The 24,164-nt window shown below is 43.8% G+C and overlaps 2 protein-coding genes across 8 annotated transcripts in view; one reads left to right on the forward strand and one right to left on the reverse strand.

Annotated features, from left to right (window-relative positions):
• Positions 1–12,196, forward strand: part of CBR4 (carbonyl reductase 4) — a 32,742-nt gene extending 20,546 nt beyond the window's left edge. For 2 of the 4 annotated variants that reach the window (XR_015947546.1, XR_015947549.1), the window contains exons 8-11: positions 614–824; positions 1,740–1,816; positions 6,883–7,007; positions 11,954–12,196. The gene's annotated coding sequence lies outside the window, so the exon portion shown is untranslated. Of the gene's footprint in view, positions 1–613; positions 825–1,739; positions 1,817–6,882; positions 7,008–11,953 lie in introns of those variants that run through there. The other 2 variants (XR_015947545.1, XR_015947548.1) reach the window with 2 other exon arrangements.
• PALLD (palladin, cytoskeletal associated protein) overlaps positions 2,084–24,164 on the reverse strand; it is a 225,245-nt gene continuing 203,164 nt past the window's right edge. For 3 of the 4 annotated variants that reach the window (XM_088659970.1, XM_088659979.1, XM_060278691.2), the window contains 6 exons: positions 15,517–15,611; positions 12,881–13,013; positions 10,501–10,708; positions 7,570–7,735; positions 6,285–6,418; positions 2,084–3,969 (listed from right to left, as the gene is read on the reverse strand). In XM_088659970.1, coding sequence (XP_088516096.1) covers positions 3,797–3,969; positions 6,285–6,418; positions 7,570–7,735; positions 10,501–10,708; positions 12,881–13,013; positions 15,517–15,611 — 909 coding nt within the window. In that variant the 3' untranslated portion in view covers positions 2,084–3,796. The remainder of the gene's footprint in view (positions 3,970–6,284; positions 6,419–7,569; positions 7,736–10,500; positions 10,709–12,880; positions 13,014–15,516; positions 15,612–24,164) is intronic. The other variant, XM_088659984.1, reaches the window with a different exon arrangement.

Here is a 24,164-nt window from a genome sequence, read left to right on the forward strand (position 1 = left end):
GTGTCGTGCTTCACATGCTATTTAATTGTGCCAGACTGACTAGGCCTTTCGATTTCTGACAGCTGAAAATGTCTAATAAATACTTCTGTGAGCATTTGTTTAGCTGTCACAATAATTTTATTTCCAGGAAAATGAGTTATTTGTTCATGCTAAATCTTGCTTGAAATGTTTGCGCTCTGCCACTCCTACTGCTATAATAGTAAATACCTCCTTCTGAAAATTTACTAGATTGTCACTGCATCATCTGATGTATTGATGGACCCCGACACATTTTAAAGGTTGATAAATAATAATTTGGGATAGATATATTTATGGAGTACTTTCTCCATGACTCAGCAGGGCAGAGATGACTGTGAAATGCAATTACCTTTTCCATTTCTTTTTCCAGTTTTCTTCTACTTCGTCATCCCACGTTTTCCTCTATTTGTATCACACAGGCTTTTCTGCATTTGTTAAACCATCATGCTCTCAATCTAATAGTGTGCTGAATTATTTGTTTTTATAGCAACAACTTTTTATAAAGGCAAGGAAGGCTGTTATTTTATATTTGAGGCATGAGTTGCTTCTGCTGTGATCATGAATGTATTGAGCGAATACATTTGTTTTCTTCTAGTTTGACAAGAAAAATGTTCCGATAAATTATTGGTTAGCTCTTATGACACACCAGTAACAAAATTAACCACAAGGATAAATCATTGTAAGGAGAAAACATTCTGATCCCTCTGAAGTTACTCTGCTGTCAAAAGCTATCTCAATTTTGCTTACAAAACCATATTCAAGCCCGAAGGAAGCACGATTCCTCTCATTTCACCTACATGGACCAGGTAGGATGCATTTCATTTTTTTATTTACTCCCAGGGCTGTTGTGGGTGAATCAGTATAAAGTTTATCAGTTCTTTTAAGCAACTAATTTTAAACTTGAATTGCTGTTTTCTCCTAAACAACTTGCTTCTCTAGAGATGGAAACTGATGGTGGAAGAAATATGCGGTTTGCTCATTTAGAACTTGAGAACAAGTTCTAGCATTATTCTTAATATTCAGCTATTTTGTGTCATTTAGGCTGATGTGTCAAGATACCTAATCTTTGTATCGAGTCTAATCTATGCTGCTTCATCCTAGACTTGAGCTGTAGTAGTAGTACTTCAGCCTGTGAGTTGTATCCAGTAGTGTTTTGTGCTAGTGGAAGAATTTCCTTACAGCAGGGCCCCTAAATTTTGCTGACCCCTCCTATCCAATGCAGTGCAGCACCCCGTGCCCCCCTCCAAACGTCTCTGCAGGGCTGTGTATCCTCTGGAGCAAAATGGAACATGTCAGAGAGCTGTACGTGAGAGAGGTGAAATAGAGTGCCTCATCTTGTGTTAGTAGAAGTACTTTCTCTTGCAGGTCCAATAGAGCCATCCAAAGCCCTGCTTGTTTCATTTGTACTATATTAGTTTCAATTATTGCAGCCTAAGAATGTGGTCAAACCTGCTTGAAGTGTGGCTGGCTGACTGCCTCTCTTTGCTGGCTATACTTGCCCTGTGCCTCAGAGGGTTAAGCGGGACTGGCTTCCTTTTTGTTTGAATTTATAACTTTATTCTAATGAGACTCCCACTCTGGTCCTGAGACAGGCTCCGCATGGGCCTAGGCATGTGGGTGAAATTAAGACTGAAGGGCCTTGCACTGTATTGGTCAGTGGTGACATAGTGTCTGCCCTGTTGGATCTCATTCATTGTTTGCGGTTTTCTCTCCTTCCTTAGGCCCCAGAACCAAGCAAGTCCCTTTCCTCCCAGCATTCTACATGTTAGAGGCAGATGATCACAAAAGCATCTATCAGGTAAGAGCTCCCATTTGTCAATATGACTTACTTGCCATAATTCAGGCAATGGGGGAAGTGGCCCAGATGTCAGAAGAAGTTGATTTCAATGGGGTTGGCTTAAAAAATACACAATACTAGGCTGTAGCTATGAAGTAGGATCCTAAGGATGTAAATCAGAAGCCTACTGGAGTTCAATGGACTTTACTCTCCCATAAGCATGTAGGAGTGTACCCAGTTTTATTTTTGATGTCTTAAGTCTGTGACCCAGAAAAAACACACACTTAATAATTGTGTAATATTTATTGATGTTAAACCCACATGATATCAGCACAACAATCCAAAGTAGTATGATTGTACATTTTTTTTATAAATACACATAAAAAGAAGCAAAATGCTACTAGTGAAGCTAAACAAATATAGATTAGCAAGTCACATTTGAGAAAAGTTTGGTAAATGAATGATAGGACAGTTTTATATGACAGATTGTGTATGACAGTACAGATATGTAAGAAATGCTTATAACAGGCTGTAACCACTTGCAGCAGTTTGCATAGAAAAATAACTATTTTCTGTGCTAAAAGTTTATTAGCCACTAAAAAAAACCTGGTTTGTGTACTTAACATGGGTGCAAAGCAATACATGTATAGCAGTAATGCAAAATATATGGTGTGGTACATAATACAAAACTTCTCTTAAAAAGTACTGCACTTGAATAACTGAATTGAGACAAAAGAGTCAACATGTTTAATTATAAATAAAGTACTATAAACGTGCTTTGATAAGGAATACAGTGTTTTCCTTTTGTAGCAAAGTACTCTTGTACCATCAAAACCACATCTTTTTTTCTCCTGCCAGACTCAAATGGCTTAATGCTTAAGTGAAGTCCAGTTAGATGCAGAACTAGTCTACATTCTGGAAGTTTGACCATTGTTACTTTCTTCACAAAGTCCCAGTCTTAGGCAGGGCTATTATTCATTGCTGCAGTAAGCAATAACACAAAATTGTAGCATGCAGTGTTTAAAATATGACACCATTTTCTTTATCATCATTCTGCATTCCCTCCTATTTACTAATCTATCCTCTGTGGTGTGCTTATCATTCAAACCCTTGCAGACTCACTCCTTTCCCCACGTACTCTATACTCATCACTTTTGTCATGGTGTTCTGGTCAAGCAAATCTCCAGTATGATGATTTAAAGCATTTGGGTAACCATGGAATTTCAAAGAGATGAAGTGCAATGTTTTCTCAAGACGCTTTCATTCTGAGAAACGTCTGTCCTGTCCTACTTGCAAATTTTAATACTGTAAAATAATCCCATCATAATGTCCAGATTTTAAGTTATCTTATGATAACTGGCAGTACAGTTTTAAGTCAGCCACTTCTTAGTTGGCAGAAAACAAAGCTTTCAGGTGTGAAGTTTGCTTGCCTATCCTAAGCCTCTTTAAGCAAGCAGCCTCCTTTCCCTTGAGAATAGAAAATCATTTAGAGATACTAATTTCATTTAGATGTCTGTCTCTTTCTTTCCCCTTCCATCAGTATATTGCACATTTTTACTGCTGTTAATCAGAATGTGTTGCTGATACACTTGCTGCTGTGTTGTAGCTTAAAAAAATGACTAGCATTATTCATTGAGTTATAGCACCTACAACTTGCAAAAGGCACTTGGTGATAAGTTCTGCAGTGTGCTTGCTTCTGAAAAATCTCATTCACTTTAGCATTTGGCAATAGGATTATTTAAAAACAGTGCTACCCCCCACATAGTAATGAAACAGTTATGGTGAAGGTGATGTTCATGTGCAGGGGCTGTACATTTCCGTTGAATAATCACTACTTTAAATTGTAACAATGAGCAAGAAATACATGATTAGGGTGTTCTTTATCTTTTGCACACAATGGTGTTTGCCTTTCACATAAAGTGGCATAAATTATCATTGGTCAAGACAATGGCTTTCAGTGTTTTCACTTTGAAAGGAAATGGTAGGCCTGATAGCCAAGATTTACAGATCATCACTTTCTACCAATCCAGATTGTAGTGTCAGGTGTCCTGGGTTTGCTTCTGGCTGAAACGCAGCTTTGATGTCTAGTCCTTGGTCAGAAAGTGCTGCATATCGACTAGCTGAGGGACGCACCTTCTTTGGCTTGGTAGTCTGGGGCTGTTGCTGCCACTGAGCTGCAGAAAGGGAAAGAGGAAACAGTTTTCTGTTGTAACATAAGCACTACAAATGGAAAATTTAAGAGCTTGTTAGTCCTGGTTAAGAGGGAGTTCCTCTAGCAACATAGTACAGTGGTGCCTCGCTAGACGAAATTAATTCGTTCCAGGACTCAATTTGTCCTACGAAAATTTCGTGTAGCGAGGCACCGTTTCCCATAGGAACGCATTAAAAGTCAATTAATGCGTTCCTATGGGCTCGGGGCCTGGCAGCGGTACTTGCTCTTTTGGCTCGGGGAAGGCAGCCAGGCGCTTGTTCTCTTGCCTGCCTGCCTTCCCCAAGCCAAGAGAGGTGTGTGCCACCGCCTTGCCCAACAGAGCCGGCATTTGACAGGGCTTCCGAGCCCCCGTCAGATGCGGGCTCTGTTGGGGGGGGGAGAGGAACGAAGGAAGAGAAAGCAGCCCTTTCTCTTCCTTCCTTCCTCTCCCCCCTGCCGCCAGCTTTCCCCCCGTCCGACACAGCGGGATCGGAGGAAAAGCCTCCTCCAATCTGCGCTGTGACAGGCGGGCTGAGGGTAAAGCGGGGCTTTCGGCAGCCGGCGAAAAGTCCCCACACCGGCGCGCTTCGGCTCCGGGTGACGGGGCCGAAGCGCGCCGGTGCGGGGGTGTTCCCCCCCGCAAAAGCAGGCTTGCTAGCCGCCGTTCCAACGGCGCCTAGCAAACCCGTGGCGGGCGGTGGGAAGCACAGGATCCTCCGCTTCCCCCCTCACTGCCTGGGGATCGGACGAGGCTGGAGAAGTCTCGTCCCATCCTCGCAGTGTCGGGCAGTGTGTGTGTGGGAAGCGGAGGATCCGAAAAGCCACCGCCGTGGATTGGCTTGGGGGGGGGGAGAATCCACTTCTCCCCCCCTTCTTCCCGCTCTACAGCCTTTGTGTTCCCCTGGTCTCTGCTGGTTGCCCCTCACCGGCAGAGACCAGCGGAACACAAAGGGGAATGAGCTGCAGTGCAGGAAGAAGGCAAAGGAAGATCAGCTGAGAGGCGGTGACATCTGTCAGCACCTTTCAGCTGATCTTCCTTTGCCTTGTGGTGGCCATAGAAAACCTCGTCTTGCGAGGCAACCTCCGATCGCAAAACCTATTCGTATAGCGGGAAATTCGTCTAGCGAGGTACCACTGTATAGAAAATCTCCTTGATTCAGTATTTCTTCTTTGAGAACATTTAAGCCTGGATGGATTTGCCTGCAAAAGGAACCAGGAGGGCTTGAACAGCTTGAAACCCCAGAGAGCTACTGCCACTCAGCGTAGACCAGCCTTTCTCAACCTGGTGCCTGATGGATAGTTTTAGACTACAACTCCCATCAAACCCAGCCACCATGACCAATGATGATGGGAGCTGTAGTCAAAAACACTGGAGGGCAGCTAGGTTGGAGAAGGCTACTGCAGACAATACTGAGCAAGATGGATCACTGGTTTCACTCAGTATAAGGCTGATGCCTATGTTTCTAACCCTCCTGTTTACAACCATGGCTAGTAGTTCCACCAGCTGAAGCTTATTAACTTAAGAGAAACAATATGTAGAGGAGCATGCTTTCATCCATTTTCTGATAACCACATGGCACACAAGGTACCCATCTTCCCCCCCCCCTTCCATTCTGTACCACTGGACCTTCTCTCTGATGAGTTTCCTTCCTCTGCTTTCTTCTAATTGCACAGATCTTGGTGAACTTGGCAACAGGATATGGGGTTCAGACACTAGATGCTTTCCCATTTTTACATTGCAGCTAGCCTGGATTCACAACTGAGTGTAGCCAATCCTGAATGCATTGGTTTGATATGCCAGTCATTCACATTTACCTTTGTTCTTAGGTTCACAACAAGATTTTTTAACGTACAACTTAGCTATGAGATAGTCTTATGCACAGGTAGTCAATGAAGCATGTCTGGATGGTTGCCATCTTTAATTACAAATCCACAGACATGCCGCGGACTGTAAAAACATGCACACCTAGGGAAAGTGGAAGCAATGCAGAGCATTCTTGCAACCCCACCTGCAAATTTGAATATACGTGTGGAACAGGTTGTTAGGAACATTTGTTTGCTATTCCCCACATGGGCTGCAAAACTAGAGGGCCTCCTACATTATATAGGCCTAATCTTAAAGTACAATAATCATGGTTTATGGATTTCAATAGAGCAAGGATGAGGAACTTGTGGCACTCCAGATGTTGGACTCCCCAAGCTGGCTGGGACTGATGGAAGTCCAGCAACATCTGGAGGGCCACTGGTTCCCCATCTATGACAGTGTATTGCTGTTCTACAGGGAGTAGCTAAACTTACTATAGACATCCAGCCTTGCTGTGCAGGACACAATCCCAGCCTCATTCTTTGCTGACACAGTGTACCAACCAGCATCTTCTTTTGTAGCTCCCTGAACAAGCAGGCAGATATAGCCATGGTTATCCTGGTGCATGCTGAAAGAGAAATAAATAATCATTTATTGTTTTAAATGATAGTTTCTTCATTCAGATTTTGAATTTTAAGAAGCTAGTTTTCAATTCTTTGATCAGACCAATGCCAGGGATTAATTTCAGGATAAGTGTAAACCGAACACACCCACCACTTTTTCAGGGTGGACTTAGGCCCACCTATAACTTTTGGCAATATTGCTCCCTCCCATTGGGAAATGAAAAGATATAACCTAGGTGGGACATTTGGGCGGGGTACAAATAATAAATTTATTATTCTCATTATTGTAGGGATGAAGAAACTGCAACCCTACAGATGTTGGACTACAAGTCCCATCATCCCTCACCATTGGCCATGCTGGCTGGGGTTGGTGGGAATTGAGTCCAGCAACATCTGGAGGGCTCAGGTTCCTGGCACTTTATAAAACCAGCATAAATGCAAGAAACCATTTGTCATCTTTTCCTCCCAGTGTACCTTATTTAATCTTATGCTGTACCACCTCACTGCTTCTACACATCTTCAACTACTGCCCCACCATGTAAACCAAAACATTCTGCAAGTCTGTTACGTTGGAAGCAGGTTCCTGACATCAAGGTGAGGACTGGAGGTTTGCCACCCCACTGTGTTCAATATTGATTACAGGTAGCTTTTAAGAATTCAGAAATAGCAGTTCTTTACAAATATATTTTTTGGGGAATGGTTTACAATTTTATTTTGTCAAGCACAGCATTTCTATTTAGAACTGCTTTATTTCTTTGTAATTTTCAGGGCTTACAAAAATTATATACAGTAGCTGTAAGCCCCAATGTACATAACAATATACTGATTATTCATTAAGGAAGCATCTGGTAGGTACAGTCCTGACAACACATGTTATCAATAAGAACAAAAAGAAAGCTTTTAATTCAATTTCATCTTGTAAACTAGTCAGTCTTCCTTATGCTGTGAACTGCAAAATTAGAGCCAGCTACTATGTTTCCCACTGCCAGGAGATCACCAGCCCCTCCCTCCACCCCAACAAACCTACCGCCATTATGGACCATCCACAGATCCAAAGCCTACCCAAGAAATACAGTAAAAGCAAATGCAACCCCTGACCAACACAATACAGGAAATTTTCAACATTAAGCAGAGACTCAGAATAAACAAGACTAACCTCACTCTGTCAGTATTGTATGTGAGCGACTCGTTTTCTTTCTTCCAGAAGATCTGAGGGTGCGGCACTCCTGAAACCCGGCATTCCAGTCGCACAGGATACCCCTCAGCTACACCTGTGTTTTGTAGCTTCTCTACAAATACAGGTGGCTTGTGTGCTTCCTTAGCTATATATATAAAAAAGAAATAACTTTTTTCTCTCCCTCATCTGAACCAATAAAAGATCCCATACATATTTCTTTGCATTTCCTGTTGTTGTTTCTGAGCAGCACATGGCATATACAGTGGTGCCTCGCTAGACGAAATTAATTCATTCCAGGACTCAATTCGTCCTACGAAAATTTCGTATAGCGAGGCACCGTTTCCCATAGGAATGCATTAAAAGTCAATTTATGCGTTCCTATGGGCTCCGGGGGAACTGGTGGCAGCGGCGGCGCTTGCTCTCTTGGCTCGGGGAAGGCAGGCAGGCGCTTCCCCGAGCCAAGAGAGCAAGCGCCGCTGCTGCCAACGACAGAACTGGATCGGACGAAGCTTCAGAAGCTTCGTCGGATCCGGCTCTGTCGGGAGGGGTGGGGGAAAGGTGAAGGAACGATCCTGCGCCTTTCCCCCACCACCGCCAAACCAGTGCCAGAGCCGAAGTGTGGCGCTGCGGCCGGGGGCTTTTCGCAGTTTGCCTCCCCCTTGGCTCGGGGAAGGCAAATGGCAAAAAGCCCCCCGCAGTGCCTGCCTCCCCCGCCACTGAATGCAACTTCGGAGACCCAGGCGAGAGGCGGTGTGTGTGGGGGAACACCTCCCGCCACCGCCTCCCACCCCCGACACTCGGCTTTCTCAAGGAACACAAGCGGGGGACACCTAGCCCGCCCGCTTGTCTTTGCCGAGAAAGTCGCAGCGCAAAGCCGGCATGGGGTGCAGTTTCGGAGGCTTCGAAACTGCACCCCATGCCGGCTTTGCGCTGCGACTTTCTCAGGGAAAGCAAGCAGGCGGGCTAGGTGTCCCCCGCTTGCGTTCCCTGAGAAGGCACCCGGCTTTCTCAGCGAAGGTAAGCGGGGGAGACCTAGCCCGCCCGCTTGCGTTCCCTGAGAAAGCCGAGTGTCGGGGGAGGCGGCGGGGTTTTTTCGTCGTTTGCCTCCCCCTTGGGGGAACGTAAGCGGCAAAAACCCCCCGCTACTAACTGCCTTTGGCTGGGGTCTGGTGGCGATCGCGGCAAGGAGGTGTCCTCCCCTTCTTGCCGCTGTCGTCAGGCCAGACCCCAAGCAGTTCCTCCACTTCTCCCTCCCTTCTTCCCGCGCTACAGCCCTTTGTGTTCCGCTGGTGTCTGCCGGTTGCCCCTCACCGGCAGAGACCAGCGGAACACAAAGGGGAACGAACTGCAGCTGCCGGAAGAAGGCAAAGGAAGATCAGCTGAGAGGCGGTGACAGCTGTCAGCGCTTCTCAGCTGGTCTTCCTTTGCCTTCTTCCTGTGCTGCAGCTCGTTCCCCTTTGCTAGACGAATGCCCCTTTAGGTTTTGCAATGGAGGTTTTTATGGCCACACTTCACAAGACGAAGCGGTGGCCATAAAAAAAACTCATCGTCTTGCGAGGCAACCTCTGATCGCAAAACCTATTTGTATAGCGGAAAATTCGTCTTACAGGGCATTCGTCTAGCGAGGCACCACTGTAGTGGCATTGGGAAAGCTTTTTGCATTTGCTGATTGTCCTCCCACCAGTAACTGAATTGCATCTTAAATTGGGGGGTTGGAGGAGAGATACAATCTGGTCAGACTCAAAATGACTTCACTAGGAGAGTTGTGCAGATTCTTTTTTCCTCCTCCTAAAATCAAAAACTTGGAAGTGCTCAGGTCACTGGGGATTGTGCTCAGTTTATAACATTGCTTTTAAAACAGACAACACAACAACAACAACAACAACAACAACAACAACAACAGGCTAGTTAGATGTTCTTCATCTCTTTAGAAGACGGAACACAGCTGACTTACCCACTTTTATTTTCCACTTGCAAAGGAGCCTTCTAAGCACTATCCTAGCTGCATGGGAGCTATTTATGCATGAGTGAACCCACAGAGATTGGGTGTTTTGCTAAATAATCCAAACACATGAGCGTGGAAGGGGCTGATCTCGATGCTATTTCTAATAGAGGTATGACATGTACACCCTTGAAGGCAGGGTGCTGATCCCAGTTTACTTTAAACCCACACATTATTGCCCAATTGTGGTTGGATCTTTCACATCTTTTGCATGGAAACTGCTATCAGGGAAGGCCAGGATAACATTGAAAGATCCCCAAAGCCAAAGAATTGTTCCTTCATACAGTCACTCATTGCTCTGATCTCTGAGTTCAACTGTTGTATGGTGAATTCAAATTACCAATTCAAATTTAGGGCACAACCCACCAAGCACTGCTCCTAAACAGTCCATATGCATTTTGATAGCACTGTGACCGCAAAATGCAGTGGAAATTGTGGGATCAAGATACGACATGGTCTAATCTCCCCCAAGACAGATCAGAGTGAATGCTTTTTAAATAGCAGATGTCATTTAACCTCTCCACAAACAAATGCGGGTAAATGCTCATTAAACAGAGTCTAGGAGTGACTCAAGTGGCCTTAAGAAAGCCACTCTCTCATGGCAGCCATGTATCCCCCATGTCCCCAAATGTGAGCTTGTTACTCTATATGATTTTAGTAATGTACCAAGGAAATTGTTATATTCCAACTCCCCCACCCTACCTCAGAAGATCTCTTTAGGGAAAATATTGATTATGCCCAAATCCTTAAAACCCCCCAAAGGAAGATGATTTATTGCCAAAAAGGCGAAATGCATCTTCAAAAAGAGCACTGCAGAAAGCAAACTCTGAATTCCTAGGGAGCTCAGACATGCCAGAATAAATCACACCTTGTACAGCTAGGCAGGAGGCAAGGTGTGGAGATGTTACCTGCAACAATCAGTTCCAAGCTGAAAGTGTTCTGACCAGCTCGATTGGTGGCAACACATGTATAAATGCCAGCATCCCTTGCTGTGACAGGCTCTATGATCAGGGAGTGTACACCATTCTCCCGTACAAGCATTTTGTGGGAGCTGTCAGAACGTATAACTCTTCCATTGACTTGCCAGCTGATATCTGGTGTTGGTAAGCCACTGACCTTAAAATGGAACACAGAAGAAACCTCAGCGGGACAATAGTATGGAGAGACAATAGAAAAAAATACAAGCATTTGTTTCAAGAGTATCTACTGTGAAGGCCCAGAGCCACTCCCGGGGGGGGGGACCCCTCCTCTTTACATACATTTCCTCTTGTTTTCATTTCTCCATACTCTTCAAGGCCATTAGTGAATCAAAACCCATCACCACTTTTTTTTTGGGGGGGGAGAGGATTTCCAAGCACCTCCTGCCTTCAGTGGCAAAGTGTATTTCTAATATACATTCCATAATAGCGTTAGGTATCATGACACACAGAATGAAACACTTTCACACGTGATCAGTCAACTCCTTACACTTTTGCCCTTGATTACCAAGAGGAGCAATCCTTTCAACATCCCTTTCTCTCCATAACAGCTGCATGGAGCCAAGTATTGAGAAAAGCAAAGGAAAGAAGGAATGTGTTGGAAATTTATCACTGAACTTCAAATTCCATTTCAGCTACACATTCATCACTTATTATACTACATATTCAGAATGCTTTGAACAAACCACAGCTTGTTGAAAGATGTGCATCATTAATAATACTTACTGCTTATAAAATGTTGTTTTAGCAACAATGTCATGAAAAGCTCAGGGAGGCTTCAAAAGCAGACAAGTAAAATGCCAGATTGCTTAGTTCTACTCTGCAAAGCACCTGAGCACCTTTCAATTGCGATCGTTTTCAAATTGTACCTCTCTACAAGAAAATTTAAGTGGGATAAAACAGGAGTGAGGACTATCTTTTAGCCCAAGGGCCACATTCCCTCATTGGAAATCTTCTGAAGGACTCATGCCAGTGAGAGGAGTGAGGCAGAAGTGGGCAGAGCGAAGGATGCAACTTTTACCTTCCTACGGAAAGCAACATTACAGCAACAAGACACAAATCAGACTACCTAGACACCCAGCTATCTACCCAGGCAAGCAAGAGGCATCATTTCATTTCAAGGACAAATTCCAGCCAGGGAAAAGCACTGGAGGAGGGGGTGGATGTGTCTTGGGGAAGAGGTGTAATGACTAGATAGAAAGCTTAGAGGGAAGCCACTCAGAGTGGCTGGGGCAACCCAGTCAGATGGACGGGGTAGAAATAATAAGTATTAGAGGGCCACATTTGGCTCCCATGGCTTGAGGCTGCTCATCTCTGGGTTCAAAGGAGGAATGAAAACTGAATGTTACAGACTAATATACATTATATTTTCCTCTCTGTGCAGATGTATCTCAATTCAGAACTTCAACATTGGTTCAGTATTGACCAGGAGAATTACAGCTTTCACCTGGGCATGTGGCTTCAGTGAGGCAATCTAATAGTTGCACTGATATAATGCAAAACACGGCAATATGACAGCTTTGCAAGCAGACATTTGTACATTTCACAAGGAGGCATCAGAATGGGACATCCAACTACATCCGGCCATTTATTTACTTAGGTTTTAAGCTTGCCCACTCTAAAGATGGTAGGAGAAATTCATAAATCATCATATTGCTCCCCAACCAGATGCAAAAGTCTCAATTCATTTCACAGGTCAAGGAATAATAAAGGGGGGAAATCTGGTGGCATCTGTTTGATAGTTTAGCTAGAAATAGGAGCACAAGTGTAGATTACCTTTGGTGTGCTCCTGGAATATTCTTGCTCACTTTGCTATAACAATGCATGTCTACTCTTCAACTAGTCTTACTTCCTGGTAAGTGCATAAAAGGTACAGTATTTCAGCCTTTGGCTCTATTTTGGAAGCCCAGGCATTCAAAGCCACTAGAGGGAGCACATATTTTATCTATAAATCCATTACCAGAGCGATGCTTACTGTTAACTTTTACAATGCCATTTTTCATGTGATAACATTTCATAAAACATTATGAATCTCTGCCTTAATCAATTTCAGTATCTGCTGGAGAAAGAAATAAAACTGCCTTTAAAAAGCTGAACTGGAATCCAGCCTATGCAGTTATGAAGTGATCTGATCAGGAATCCAACTACAACACAAGTTTGTGGTAGTCAACTCTCCACAAGTGGAATATGCCTATTAGGCTCACCACCTCCAACCAACCCCATGTATTTGACAAAAAAGAAGAAGTATATGATGATCATAAAATCCAGTTGAATATGACCTATAAAGGTTAAAATAAAATTAAAAATGTACCTTGCAGTCCATTCTGCAAAGTTTTCCTTCTTGAACTATCAGATCTCCTGGGGCCTGCAGGAAATGAGGTCGGAAGAAACGCTCCTGAATTGGTTCATTTTCATCTCCACTATCCCTTGATCGAGATCGAGGTCTGCAAATATATATATACAGTGGTACGTCAGGTTACAAACACTTTGGTTTACAGACTCCGCTAACCCAGAAGTAGTACCTTGGGTTAAGAACTTTACCTCAGGATGAGAACAAAAATCACACACCAGCGGGGTGGCGGCAGCGGGAGGCCCCAATAGCTAAAGTGGTACCTCAGGTTAAAAATGGTTTCAGGTTAAGAACGGACCTCCAGAACAAATTAAGTACGTAACCAGAGGTACCACTGTGGACAGAACCCATTCATTTTCGTTCCCAGGCTCTGTCCTAACCATAGCCTTAGGTTAAGAGGTTTTTCATTATTGACATCATTCCCAAACTCTCAACAATGCACATGCTTTTAAAATAAAAGTAAATGTGACCAAAATGATGGACTAGATTCCACACATATGTTCCCCTAACTGTGACCATCAACACCCCTCCCCTAAACTTTCATTAATTTCAAAGTAGACTTTGAATTGGACCAAGATGAGAGGATTTTTTCTTATGTACCCTAAGCAAATTCTTGGCTTTCAGAAGAACTTTGGGGCAGGGGGAAAGAGAAGGCTCTCTACCACAATACTGGTCAATAAAATGAGTAAGATGCAAGGGAGCAAAAGGCAACCTCTGCATGCCTACTAGAACATAAATTTAAATTGCTCCCTATTTATGAGTCACATAAGGTTTGCTCTGTTACACACACATCCAAAACTGAGTGCTGACAGAAGCTCGAAAATATATGAAGTGCCAGATGTTAGTAACACCATCATGTTTCAATTAATTTTGGATATATCACACACCCATACAAGAAATTCAATAAGATTCTGTGGAATTATGCATTTAAATCAATCACTGGACCAAATAGCTTGAAACACACACACACACACACACACACACACACACGGTCTCTAAGGCGCTACTGGAAGGATTTTTTAATATTTTGTTTTGACACACCACACCACATACCTAAATTGGACATTATGCTGCTAAATTTATCAAGTGTGATTTATTTTAGTGGGAGAGATTCAAGGACACGCTTAATCATTTTCTGACAAAGGGTGTAGCTCAAACATTTTCTTAAATTTGGCTGGATCACTACTTTTAGTTTTTCTTGATTTTCCCTCTTGCCTTTCCCTTATCATACACTTCTACATTTCCCCCCAATCTTTGCAAGGTTTGAAAACATGGAAGTGTGCATGCACACTCTTAACTAGTTTCTGCAGAACACACACAGCAGTGGCAAAGATTTTAAAGGAAACCAGATCTCAGTTCCTTACAGCACACTTCCAGACAACTCCCCCCCCCCAATTATTATTATTATTATTATTATTATTATTATTATTATTATTATTATTATTTTACTTTGCATTACCCCAGCAACAGAAAGCTTTTTCTTGTGAACATCAGGACACGGCTGCTCATTGCTGCTTAACGTTATGTAGCAACTGAGTTTCCACCAGGGTTTTCCTAGGTCCACATGCATATTGTATACGGATTGTGCATCTTTTGTATGTTTATCACAGCAAACACCAGTGAAACCCAGGGACTCCATAAAGCCTGGAGCAACCCCTAACATACATTGCTTTGGCTTAGTGTGATGTGTAGACTAGGCCAATGCCACGCTAAGTGATTATACAAACTGGCAAAGAGGAAATCACAGTCGCTCTGCTCCCCCCCCCCCGATTGTTCTGTTCCTGTGCTGCACTGCACCAAGGCATTGTTTAGCTTAGCATGTCATCCCGACCCAGGCATGTGGTTTAGTGCTTCCGGGTAAGCAAAGAGCGCTAAACCATGAGACAAAAGTTTTGTTACAGCTAGTGGTCAGTCTTGAGAGAAAGCCAAACTAGGAACTCTGTTTTGGATGACATGCTGAGCCAAACTTGGACTTAGTGCAGTGCAGCAGCAAAATAAATGGGGAAGAGTCAAGCGGCTGGGGTCTCCTACTCAGAGGCCTGTGTTTTGGGGCTTGACGACATTATGTGGGAATCAGGTCTCTGCAAAATGGACCCAATAGTGGTTTGTTTTTTTATGTGTTGATAAGGAATTTATCCTTCAGCCATTAAATGGCCTTGGACCAGAGTATTTTAAGCAGTGCTTTCTCTTGCACACAAATCTGCCAGGAAACTGAGGTATACTTTTTGAGGTACAGGAGTTGACTAAAAGAGAAAAGGCCTTTTTAGTAGTGGCACCCAAACCATGGAACCCTAGCCCGAGAGATGCACCTAGGGTGTTCTGCAAATTTCACTTGCAGTGTCCATTTCATATATTTAACATTTCATATATTTAACTATTTTGCCACACAGTTCAGCGGCACCTAGAATCAGGATTAGGTTGAACCTTTTAGGCATCTAATACAGAATTTCCTATGGCGAACTGATAACTGTGTCAAGAATGTTGGGAATCAAAGCAAGCATTACCAGAAATAAACATGGAAGTATTTATTTCTGTATTGGAACCACAAAGGACTCATGTTAGAACTCTTGGGAAATATATGCATATGCCTGTGGTACCTTCTGGCATGCGGCTGACTAGGAGGCGTCCGTGGACTACGTCCTCTCTGGTTGACAGCTTGGACCATCAGCCTTCCTGTACAGCTTACCCTGCCCTATCAAGCAATGGAAGAAAAACACAGATGTTATACAGTTGAAAACAACAACAACAAATGCTGTCAATATTAATTAACACTGAAGACTACACCAAGTATTATGCAGTTTTACCAAATGCTTCCACCGGAGAGAATAGAAAATAGAAATAGAAATACTTTATTGTCACTGTACCACTTGTTTACAGTGAGATTAAATGAGCCCCTCATCCCCCCCACAATTTCTTAGTCCTTGTCACTCTGTGTGCTGTCGTACGACCACCAACCCCGAACGTCAGCTGCAATGCTGCTGTCTTACATTCAGCAGCCTCATGGCCCATGGGTAGAAACTATTCTTTAACCTGTTGGTGCGGCTTATCATGTTTCTATATCTCCTGCCCGAGAGCAGGAGATTAAAGAGGTGCTGGCCAGGGTGTGAGTCATCCCTGAGAATGTTCCTCTTCTGAACGGTCTCCTGTGATAACATCTAGCGGACTCAGGGAACAGCCCACGATATCGTGTGCTGTCTTCACAACCCTCCGTAGGGACTCTCTGTCCATGGCTGTCAAACTAGCTTACCACACTGTAATGCAGTATGAGAGAACACTTTCTGTCGTGGACCGATAGAAGGAAAACATCAGTTGCTATACAACCTTCTTCTTTCGCAAGACCCTAAGGAAATGAAGTCTCTGTTGGGCCTTCCTAACCACCTGGGCTGTATTGACCTTCCAAGTTGACCTTCACTAAGATGGACTCCCAGGTATTTAAAGGAAGAGACTCTCTCCACACAGCCCCCCCCCAATATACAACGGGGCTAGCTCCCCTCTCTTCCTCCCAAAGAGGAATCCTTTATTTCCCACAGCTGGTGTGTGTGTGAAAGAGAGCAGAGAGTTAGACCCCACCAAGGACACTACAGAAGAGCAGAGGATGCCACTGGGGCACCTATAGAAGGGCAAGAAGAACCAGGGACTCTGTAGAAAGGCACAGAGAATGTGCAGCAAGGTCTACTCAGGAATCAGCAATGGCAGTTCCAAGCTTTGTCTGGCTGTTGGGCAGGATTGCTCCAGGGGGATCCTTCCTCTTCACCATCACAGCTGCTATTCATGTACTTGTCTTTCCAATCTACCTTGTCACCCGGCTGTTATTATGATGTTAGTAAATTACTACTGCTATTGCACTCAAAAGTTTGTGTTTGCGTATGAGACCTCGTTACATTCTGGGGAAAACCAGGCATGGCGAGTTAATAGGTAACTTATAACAAAGGAACACATTAAGCCACACACCCCTGGGATTTCAAAGTCACACCAAAAGCATACAAGACCAGCTGTACAAACACAGAAAGAGCCTGTAGCCAGTCAGCTATTGTTTGCTTGTACAAATATCTCCCCTCCCCCCCCAACAAAATAAAAAAAATCTAAGAGGTAGAACCAGAAAGCTGAATGGAAAGAGCAATACATATTTCTGGCATGTATTCTTATGTGCTCGAACAACAAGGAATTTGTTTTCCAAAGTACTGTATGAGGAAGGCTGTGACAATTACACCACTTCTTCTTCTTCTTCTTCTTCTTCTTCTTCTTCTTCTTCTTCTTCTTCTTCTTCTTCTTCTTCTTCTTCTTCTTCTTCTTCTTCTTCTTCTTCTTCTTCTTCTTCTTCTTCTTCTTCTTCTTCTTCTTCTTCTTCTTCTTCTTCTTCTTCTTCTTCTGATACTTCACATTTTAAGAGCACCTTCAAGTGTTAAAAGGACTTCATATACATTAGTTTTATTTATTTTGTACATTTATGACCTGCTTCTTTCTTCCATCATGGAACTCGTGCTACAGCATCCAGGGTGTTCCCCTTTAGGCACTGACCATAATATCCACTCACCCTCTCCAGGGGTGATGTGACTCACTTATCACCACCTCCCATACCGCTGTGGATCTTGCTTCTGACAAATTCCCCTCTCCCGCTAGCTGCTGGAATTCAACATCCCTGCTTGAGTGGGAGCCCCTGCTCCCCCCTCCAGGGTGGTGTTCCTGTTAAAGGAATCCTGGGAAAGGTGCTTTGGAGCAATAGCACTCGCCCACGCAGCAAGACTGGGGGTGGGTGGGTAGGTTGCACCCACTTTATGTATGTCATGGGTCAATCCCAGATATGGCCTTGACCTCTGGTATCCCTCCAGCAGGTGGGCTGGAAGTGATGGTGGCTAGCCCAATGCCATGCGAAACTCACTGACATATGTAATCAAGTTGTGGCTTAATTTATTCCATAAAATGTCAGCGGTTTTGGTTTCACTGAGCTGTCCTGATGGGCAAGTTTATGGCACTTGGGCATGCAATCAGACTCACTAAGCTTTCGCAAAGCAGCTGCATCATCTTCCCTCCTTACCATGCCCTGGAATCAACACCCCTGTAAGGTATGCCGGTATTATTATTCCCCATATTGCTGGGTGAGGAGGCAACTCATTTACTGTAAGCCACCCAGAGAACGTTTAGGTTATGAGAAAGTACACTATACATATGCCGTAAGTTTTTTTAAAAATCCCATTAAAATACAAAGGAGGAAAAACGTTTAAAAGAAGGGTACTAAATAAATACAGCACCCCAAGTTCGTAGTAAGAGAAAGGATATCTGAATGAAGGGATTTCCAAATTTGTAGAACAGTCTCTTAGCCCTTATCAATGTGTTCACTTCCCTAAAAGGACATAAATTGTAAAGTTAAACCAGGGTGTGTGTGTGTTTTTTTTTTAAAGACCTCACTGTCTTCTTACAAGTATTTGAAAATGTGCAATTAGTCTTTGGTGTGGATGACGGAGAGTGCCAGCCACATGTAGTTAAAAAAATTAAGAGTGGGCCCAGTTTGCAAACTGGAGTTAAGAGGTGAATCCTAGGTCTGGAGAAGCTGAAAAACCTACAAGGCAAGGGTTGGGAACTTGTGGCTCTCAGTATGTTGCTGCACCATAAAGTTCATTCAAAGAAGAAAGTTGGGTCTTTGTAATCATGATATCATTGAGCTTGTGTTTTCCCTGGAGCTGCATCGGACTAACAATTCTACAACAACTTTTAAAAATCCATAATACATTTTGCAAATGCAGGCTTCAAGCCAGCACACAATTACGTGTACTTGAATCTGGCTAAAATCCAGTGGGACTTAAGCACACATAATTATCTTCTGGATTGTATTTAGGATGATCAGGTCCTTGCCTGCAGTTGATGTCTGTCTAAAAGCTCTGCAACAGAGAGAACATTATTGTCTGCTCCCACTCAAGTCCACCATTTTCTCCTGTAAGTTGTGAGGCAAAAGTAAAAGTCTATTCTGTGAAATGGGTGACCATAAGACTTTCTCTATGGTGCCTGCACATCTTTGAAATTCCTTCCCAGTAGACTTGCAGTGGGCAGTTGACACTTCAGGCTTTTTGAAAGGCTGTAAAGACTCATGTTTTAATGTCCTTCCTTAAGTAACACTACACCAGATGATGATGATGATGATAATTATTATTATTATTTTATACCCTACTCATCTGAGTGGGTTGCCCCAGCCACTCTGGGTGGCTTCCAACTTAATAAATACTACAGTGAACAGTATTTCTTAACAGTGCAACTTGTGTAGTTGACATTAAAATCACACAATCCACTAGTGCAGGGTTTCCCAAACTTGGGTCTCCAGCTGTTTTTGGACTACAACTCCCATCATCCCTAACCAGCAGGACCAGTGGTTAGGGATAATGAGACTTGTAGTCCAAAAACAGCTGTTACCCAGGGGAATTCACATGCACACTAGCCACTTAAAAAGCAACTTGTGCTTCCTCTTCCTTACCGGCAGCCTCACTTCCAGTTTCACCTCAGTGACTTTCTTCGCTGAATATAAGTTGCCTTTTAAACAAGGCCTACTCAAATAAGCTTTTTAAAATATATATACTAAATGCTCATTTCAACCCACAGAAAGCACTCTACACAACTTGTAAAACAACTTTTGGCACAATAGCATCTTCAGGCTCGAGGCTGCATTCATATGAGTAACAAAAGGCAACAAGCATGAACAGAATTGTAGGCAAGCTGAAATTATGTCCATTTGAATCTTGTTCATATCGGCGACTTAGCAAGCCCACAAACAGTTAAGTCAGTGGACTACTGGAACCCAAGCAATGATCAGTGAGAGCAAACTAAAAGTTGAAGTCCATGTTCCCATTATCCTGGACAATTTAAATAACCAAATTACTGCCCATGGCCTGGAAACGAGTTCTTAAGTGAAGTTTTTACAGTGCACAGAAACATCTTTATATCTCTCCTTCGGTCATCTCTATAAATTAGTCCTAACAGCAAGAGACGAGTACACTTGCTTCTTTTAAATTTACTGTGGTGCAATCCACACTCAAACCCCGTAAGATCGCAAAGCATCCCTTGTCCTGATAAAAGGCAACGGCTGCTCAGGGAGCACACTGTCACTTAATTCTTCATAGGGTGTTTCCATGCTACATGATGTCGTTACAGAAGGAGCTACAGGAAGAGAAATTAAAATGTGGACTGTTTTTAAGTCACGTGTAGTGGCGCTGTGGGTTAAACCACAGAGCCTAGGACTTGCTGATCAGATGGTAGGCGGTTCGAATCCCTGCGACGGGGTGAGCTCCCGTTGCTCGGTCCCAGCTCTTGCCAACCTAGCTGTTCGAAAGCACGTCAAAGTGAAAGTAGATAAATAGGTACTGCTCCAAGCGGGAAGGTAAACGGTGTTTCCGTGTGCTGCTCTGGTTCACCAGAAGCGGCTTTGTCATGCTGGCCACATGACCTGGAAGCTGTTCGCCGGCTCGCTCAGCCAATAACACGAGATGAGCGCTGCAACCCCAGAGTCGGTCACAATTGGACCTAATGGTCAGGGGTCCCTTTACCTTTACCTAATGTGGCCCCTTCTGATAGATGATGGACAACAACTGCCATCACAACTGGCCACTGGCTATGCTGCCTGGGGTCATGGGAGTGGAAATCCATCATCATCTGAAGGGGGCAAGATTGCGGAAGGCTAGGTTGCACTGTTCAAAGGTACCTTTTCACAACTACTTTTGAAAAGATTAAGCTGGTCAGCTCATTACCGAGCTACTTAAAACTTCACTCAAACACCCTCTTATATGGACGCATTAAGCGCATCTGTGCTAGCTTTGAGGCCTACAGGCATACTTCCATTATTACAAAGCATGGCGTATTTCCATTGGGTGATGATTCTACACAGTTGGAATCTACATCTTCTGCTGTGAAAAGCTCATGCTCTGATCCACTGCTGCCCTTAGTCTCTAATGCACTGTTAAAAGCAGACTGGAACTATGCTAACGCCAGGAGACGTAATTGTGTTTATTTGGAAATTATACCGTGACGAGAGAATATAAAATGACTAGATGAACCGAGCAAATGCTTGTCTTCGTTGCATAATAAATAAACTTCCAGATTCACATCCAGAGAGTTCGCTGATCATTTTCCAAAATAAATACATAAATCAAGCATCCCTTTGTCCTTCAGCCAAAGAGGAATATAAGCAGAACATTTTTAATTTAATTTTTTTTAAAAAGGAAAGCACTCCTTCAGTTATTGCTTATGGTAATGACTAGTACTTAAATAATCAAAAGATGCCTGGTGACCTTCATGAATAATGCTACCCCCAAGATTGAGCACCCCCAAGATTGTTCTGAACACTCAGATAATAACAGGTAAGAAGTTGGCACAGTTGACAGAGTGGCCATGACCCACAAAAGCAGAGAGGCCCATCCACAAGCACAAAATGATGCATCTCAAAACATGCATGTATACACTGTATCCCTAACCCATTTTATCAACAACAACTAGTTGTTGTGTAATTTCACATGACTGTCGTTTAGGAAAGGGGGGGGGAGAGAAGAAGAAAAGCATTCTTGGGCACACATAATAGAGCCATGCATGCCTAGAATGCTCACGCGACTGTAAGCCAAGATCTCTGCCTAGATTATTAGGGTAAATAAAGTTGTTGTTTTAAAATAATAAAAAAACTTGCTACACTAGGATACACTGTTTCCTTCTGTATATTCTGTGCTATGTTCCAGTTCACACATTATCCCTTGAGTGCATGCACACTCAAACATTCAGTAGTAATAAACAACCACCCTGCATTGACTTGAGGTTCATGTGTCTCTGTGGCAATTGGATTTGGAAATGGCTTGTTCCTCAATTGGACTCTTCCTCCAGCATCCCTTTCAGATGGGAGGTATTCCCTGTGTGTCCACATGAGACCCTGTCCTGGATATGCCCCCTGATTAGGTAAAGGTAAAGAGACCCCAGACTGTTAAGTCCAGTTGCAGACAACTCGGGGGTTGCACACTCATCTCGCTTTACAGGCCGAGGGAGCTGGCATTTGTACGCAGAGTTTTTTCTGGGTAATGTGGCCAGCATGACTAAGCCGCTTCTGGCGAAACCAGAGCAGTGCACGGAAATGCCGTTTACCTTCCCGCCAGAGCGGTACCTATTTATCTACATGCACTTTGACGTGCTTTCAAACTGCTAGGTTGGCAGGAGCTGAGACAGAGCAACGGGAGCTCACCCCGTTGCGGGGATACGAACCGCTGACCTTCTGATTGGCAAGCCCTAGACTCTGTGGTTTACACCACAGTGCCATCTGCGTTCCAATGCCTCCTGATTAGGTGGAGGCAAAGCTACAGTAGTGCAGAGGTGCAAAGAACTGCTATGTCTGAATGTTCCTATAAGTCCCTATGCAGAGATGTAGCAAAACTACCCACTCACAACAGAGGCAGATGGGAAGCAGGCAAGGTCACAGCACTGGATTGGAGAGAGATGCAGCAGTCTGCTTCGTTTGTGGACAGATATTTGGATCTTACACGGGCTTTTATTTTATCCATGGGCCTTTGGGGATATATCACTAAAATATGGTTTGGTGGTGTTACGTGAGAGAGCCTTCGGCTCACAAGCTATCCTGTCCTCTCAATTATTCACTTCTGCTTTTAAACTAAATGATGCTTCTTGTTATGTCATAACTTATATAAACTCTGGTTAGTTTAAACTTTGGCTAGTAAATGAGTCAGGATCATGAATCATGGTTTCATCCTGAACTGATTAAATGAACCAGAGCTTAACCTAATCAAAGTTCCTCCAAGTTAAGACGTAACCAAGAACACTTCTTAGCTTAAAAGTAGAAGCTTCCAATATCCTCCTCATGGCTGCACCAGAGAAGGAGAGGGGGATAAAGTCAAGTCTTGCGCATGCAATGCTACAACATAGCTTAGTCTTATGTCTGAACTGCCACAATTTCTGTCAGCAATGCAGTGTGCCCTAACAGAGCTCGGAAATTACTACTGTAGTGTCTACATGCATAACAGGAAATGTTATATATGTTCACAGCAGTGGTTTTATGTAGACTCAACATTTATGTTTCATGGTTTTCTATGATTTGTGATACCAAACCAAGTTCTATGTATTTTACACAAAGGGGGGGGGGACAGGACACTGGTGGCTCTCAGGCATTTCAGCAATGGAACCATTATGGTTAAGTAGCCTAGCAACGTTCATAACAGGCTACAATACTCTCAAAGAGGATAAGCTCTGCTTTAGTGATAGAGCTCATTATTTTTAAACGTAATCCTACTTGCAATTTGGGTTTGGAAAGATCTTTGGTGCTACACCAAATGTCTTTTATTCTTTTGACTCTTAAGATTGCAATCTAGAAGAGGGAGGGAACAAAGTAGGTGTCTGGAAAAGGATGTGCCAGTAAGCACACTTCATCTGCCATCCCTTGCCTGAGAACAACCCACACTCAGTCGGCTGGTCTTACAAATAATTATGCACAGGATCAGGCTGTTGTTGCTTTAAACCAGGGACCGAGCTGAGGAGGGCTGCGCTGAGGAAGAATGGTGGGAGCCACCACCTCCTCCTGATCCCAATTCTTCCCAGGAGCAGGAGGACAATGTAGATTTGGAACAGTGGTTTGCAGAGGGGCATAGCTCAGAAGGCAGAAGCTGGGAAATACTGGATGCGGAACAGCTAGCAGAAGAAACACTAGAAGAGTTAACAGATGCACCGTCTCTGGATAGTAGCCACCACCTCCCCCAAAGTCCCAGAGAGCTCAGAAAGTGGCAGAAAAGAAAACACAGTGGCCCCAAGCTCAGATTACAAAACAGAGGAGTAACATAACTTGATAGGGACGGAGAGGGGAGTGAATTTAATTGGGAGCGCCGCCATTTCTAGGAGAGGAGTCCTTTGTTCTCTCGCTGTGATTATTAAAGTTCCTAACTGGTAAGAAGGCTCCTTTTCCTTTGTTCTGCTCATCTACTGCCAAAGGGGGGAGGAAGCCGATTCCCTGAAGCCTGACAGATGAAGACCTTGTGATCCTGTAGGTCTTTCTGGAATCCCAACTCCCATCAACCCCAGCCAGCATGGCCAACCATCAGGGATGATGGTGAACTGTAGTTCAACAATACCCGAGAGAGCCCCAAGTTTCCCACCCCTGCTTTAAAACACTCAAGGGTGGTAATAAATGGCCCATAAAAACCCCCTCTATGTCAGGGATGGTCAATGTGGTGCCCCTCCAGACATTGCAGGACCACAATTCCCATGATGATGATGATGCTTA

This window comes from Zootoca vivipara, chromosome Z1, assembly GCF_965207765.1.
Source record: "Zootoca vivipara chromosome Z1, rZooViv2.hap1.1, whole genome shotgun sequence".
In the NCBI taxonomy this organism is placed as follows: domain Eukaryota; kingdom Metazoa; phylum Chordata; class Lepidosauria; order Squamata; family Lacertidae; genus Zootoca; species Zootoca vivipara.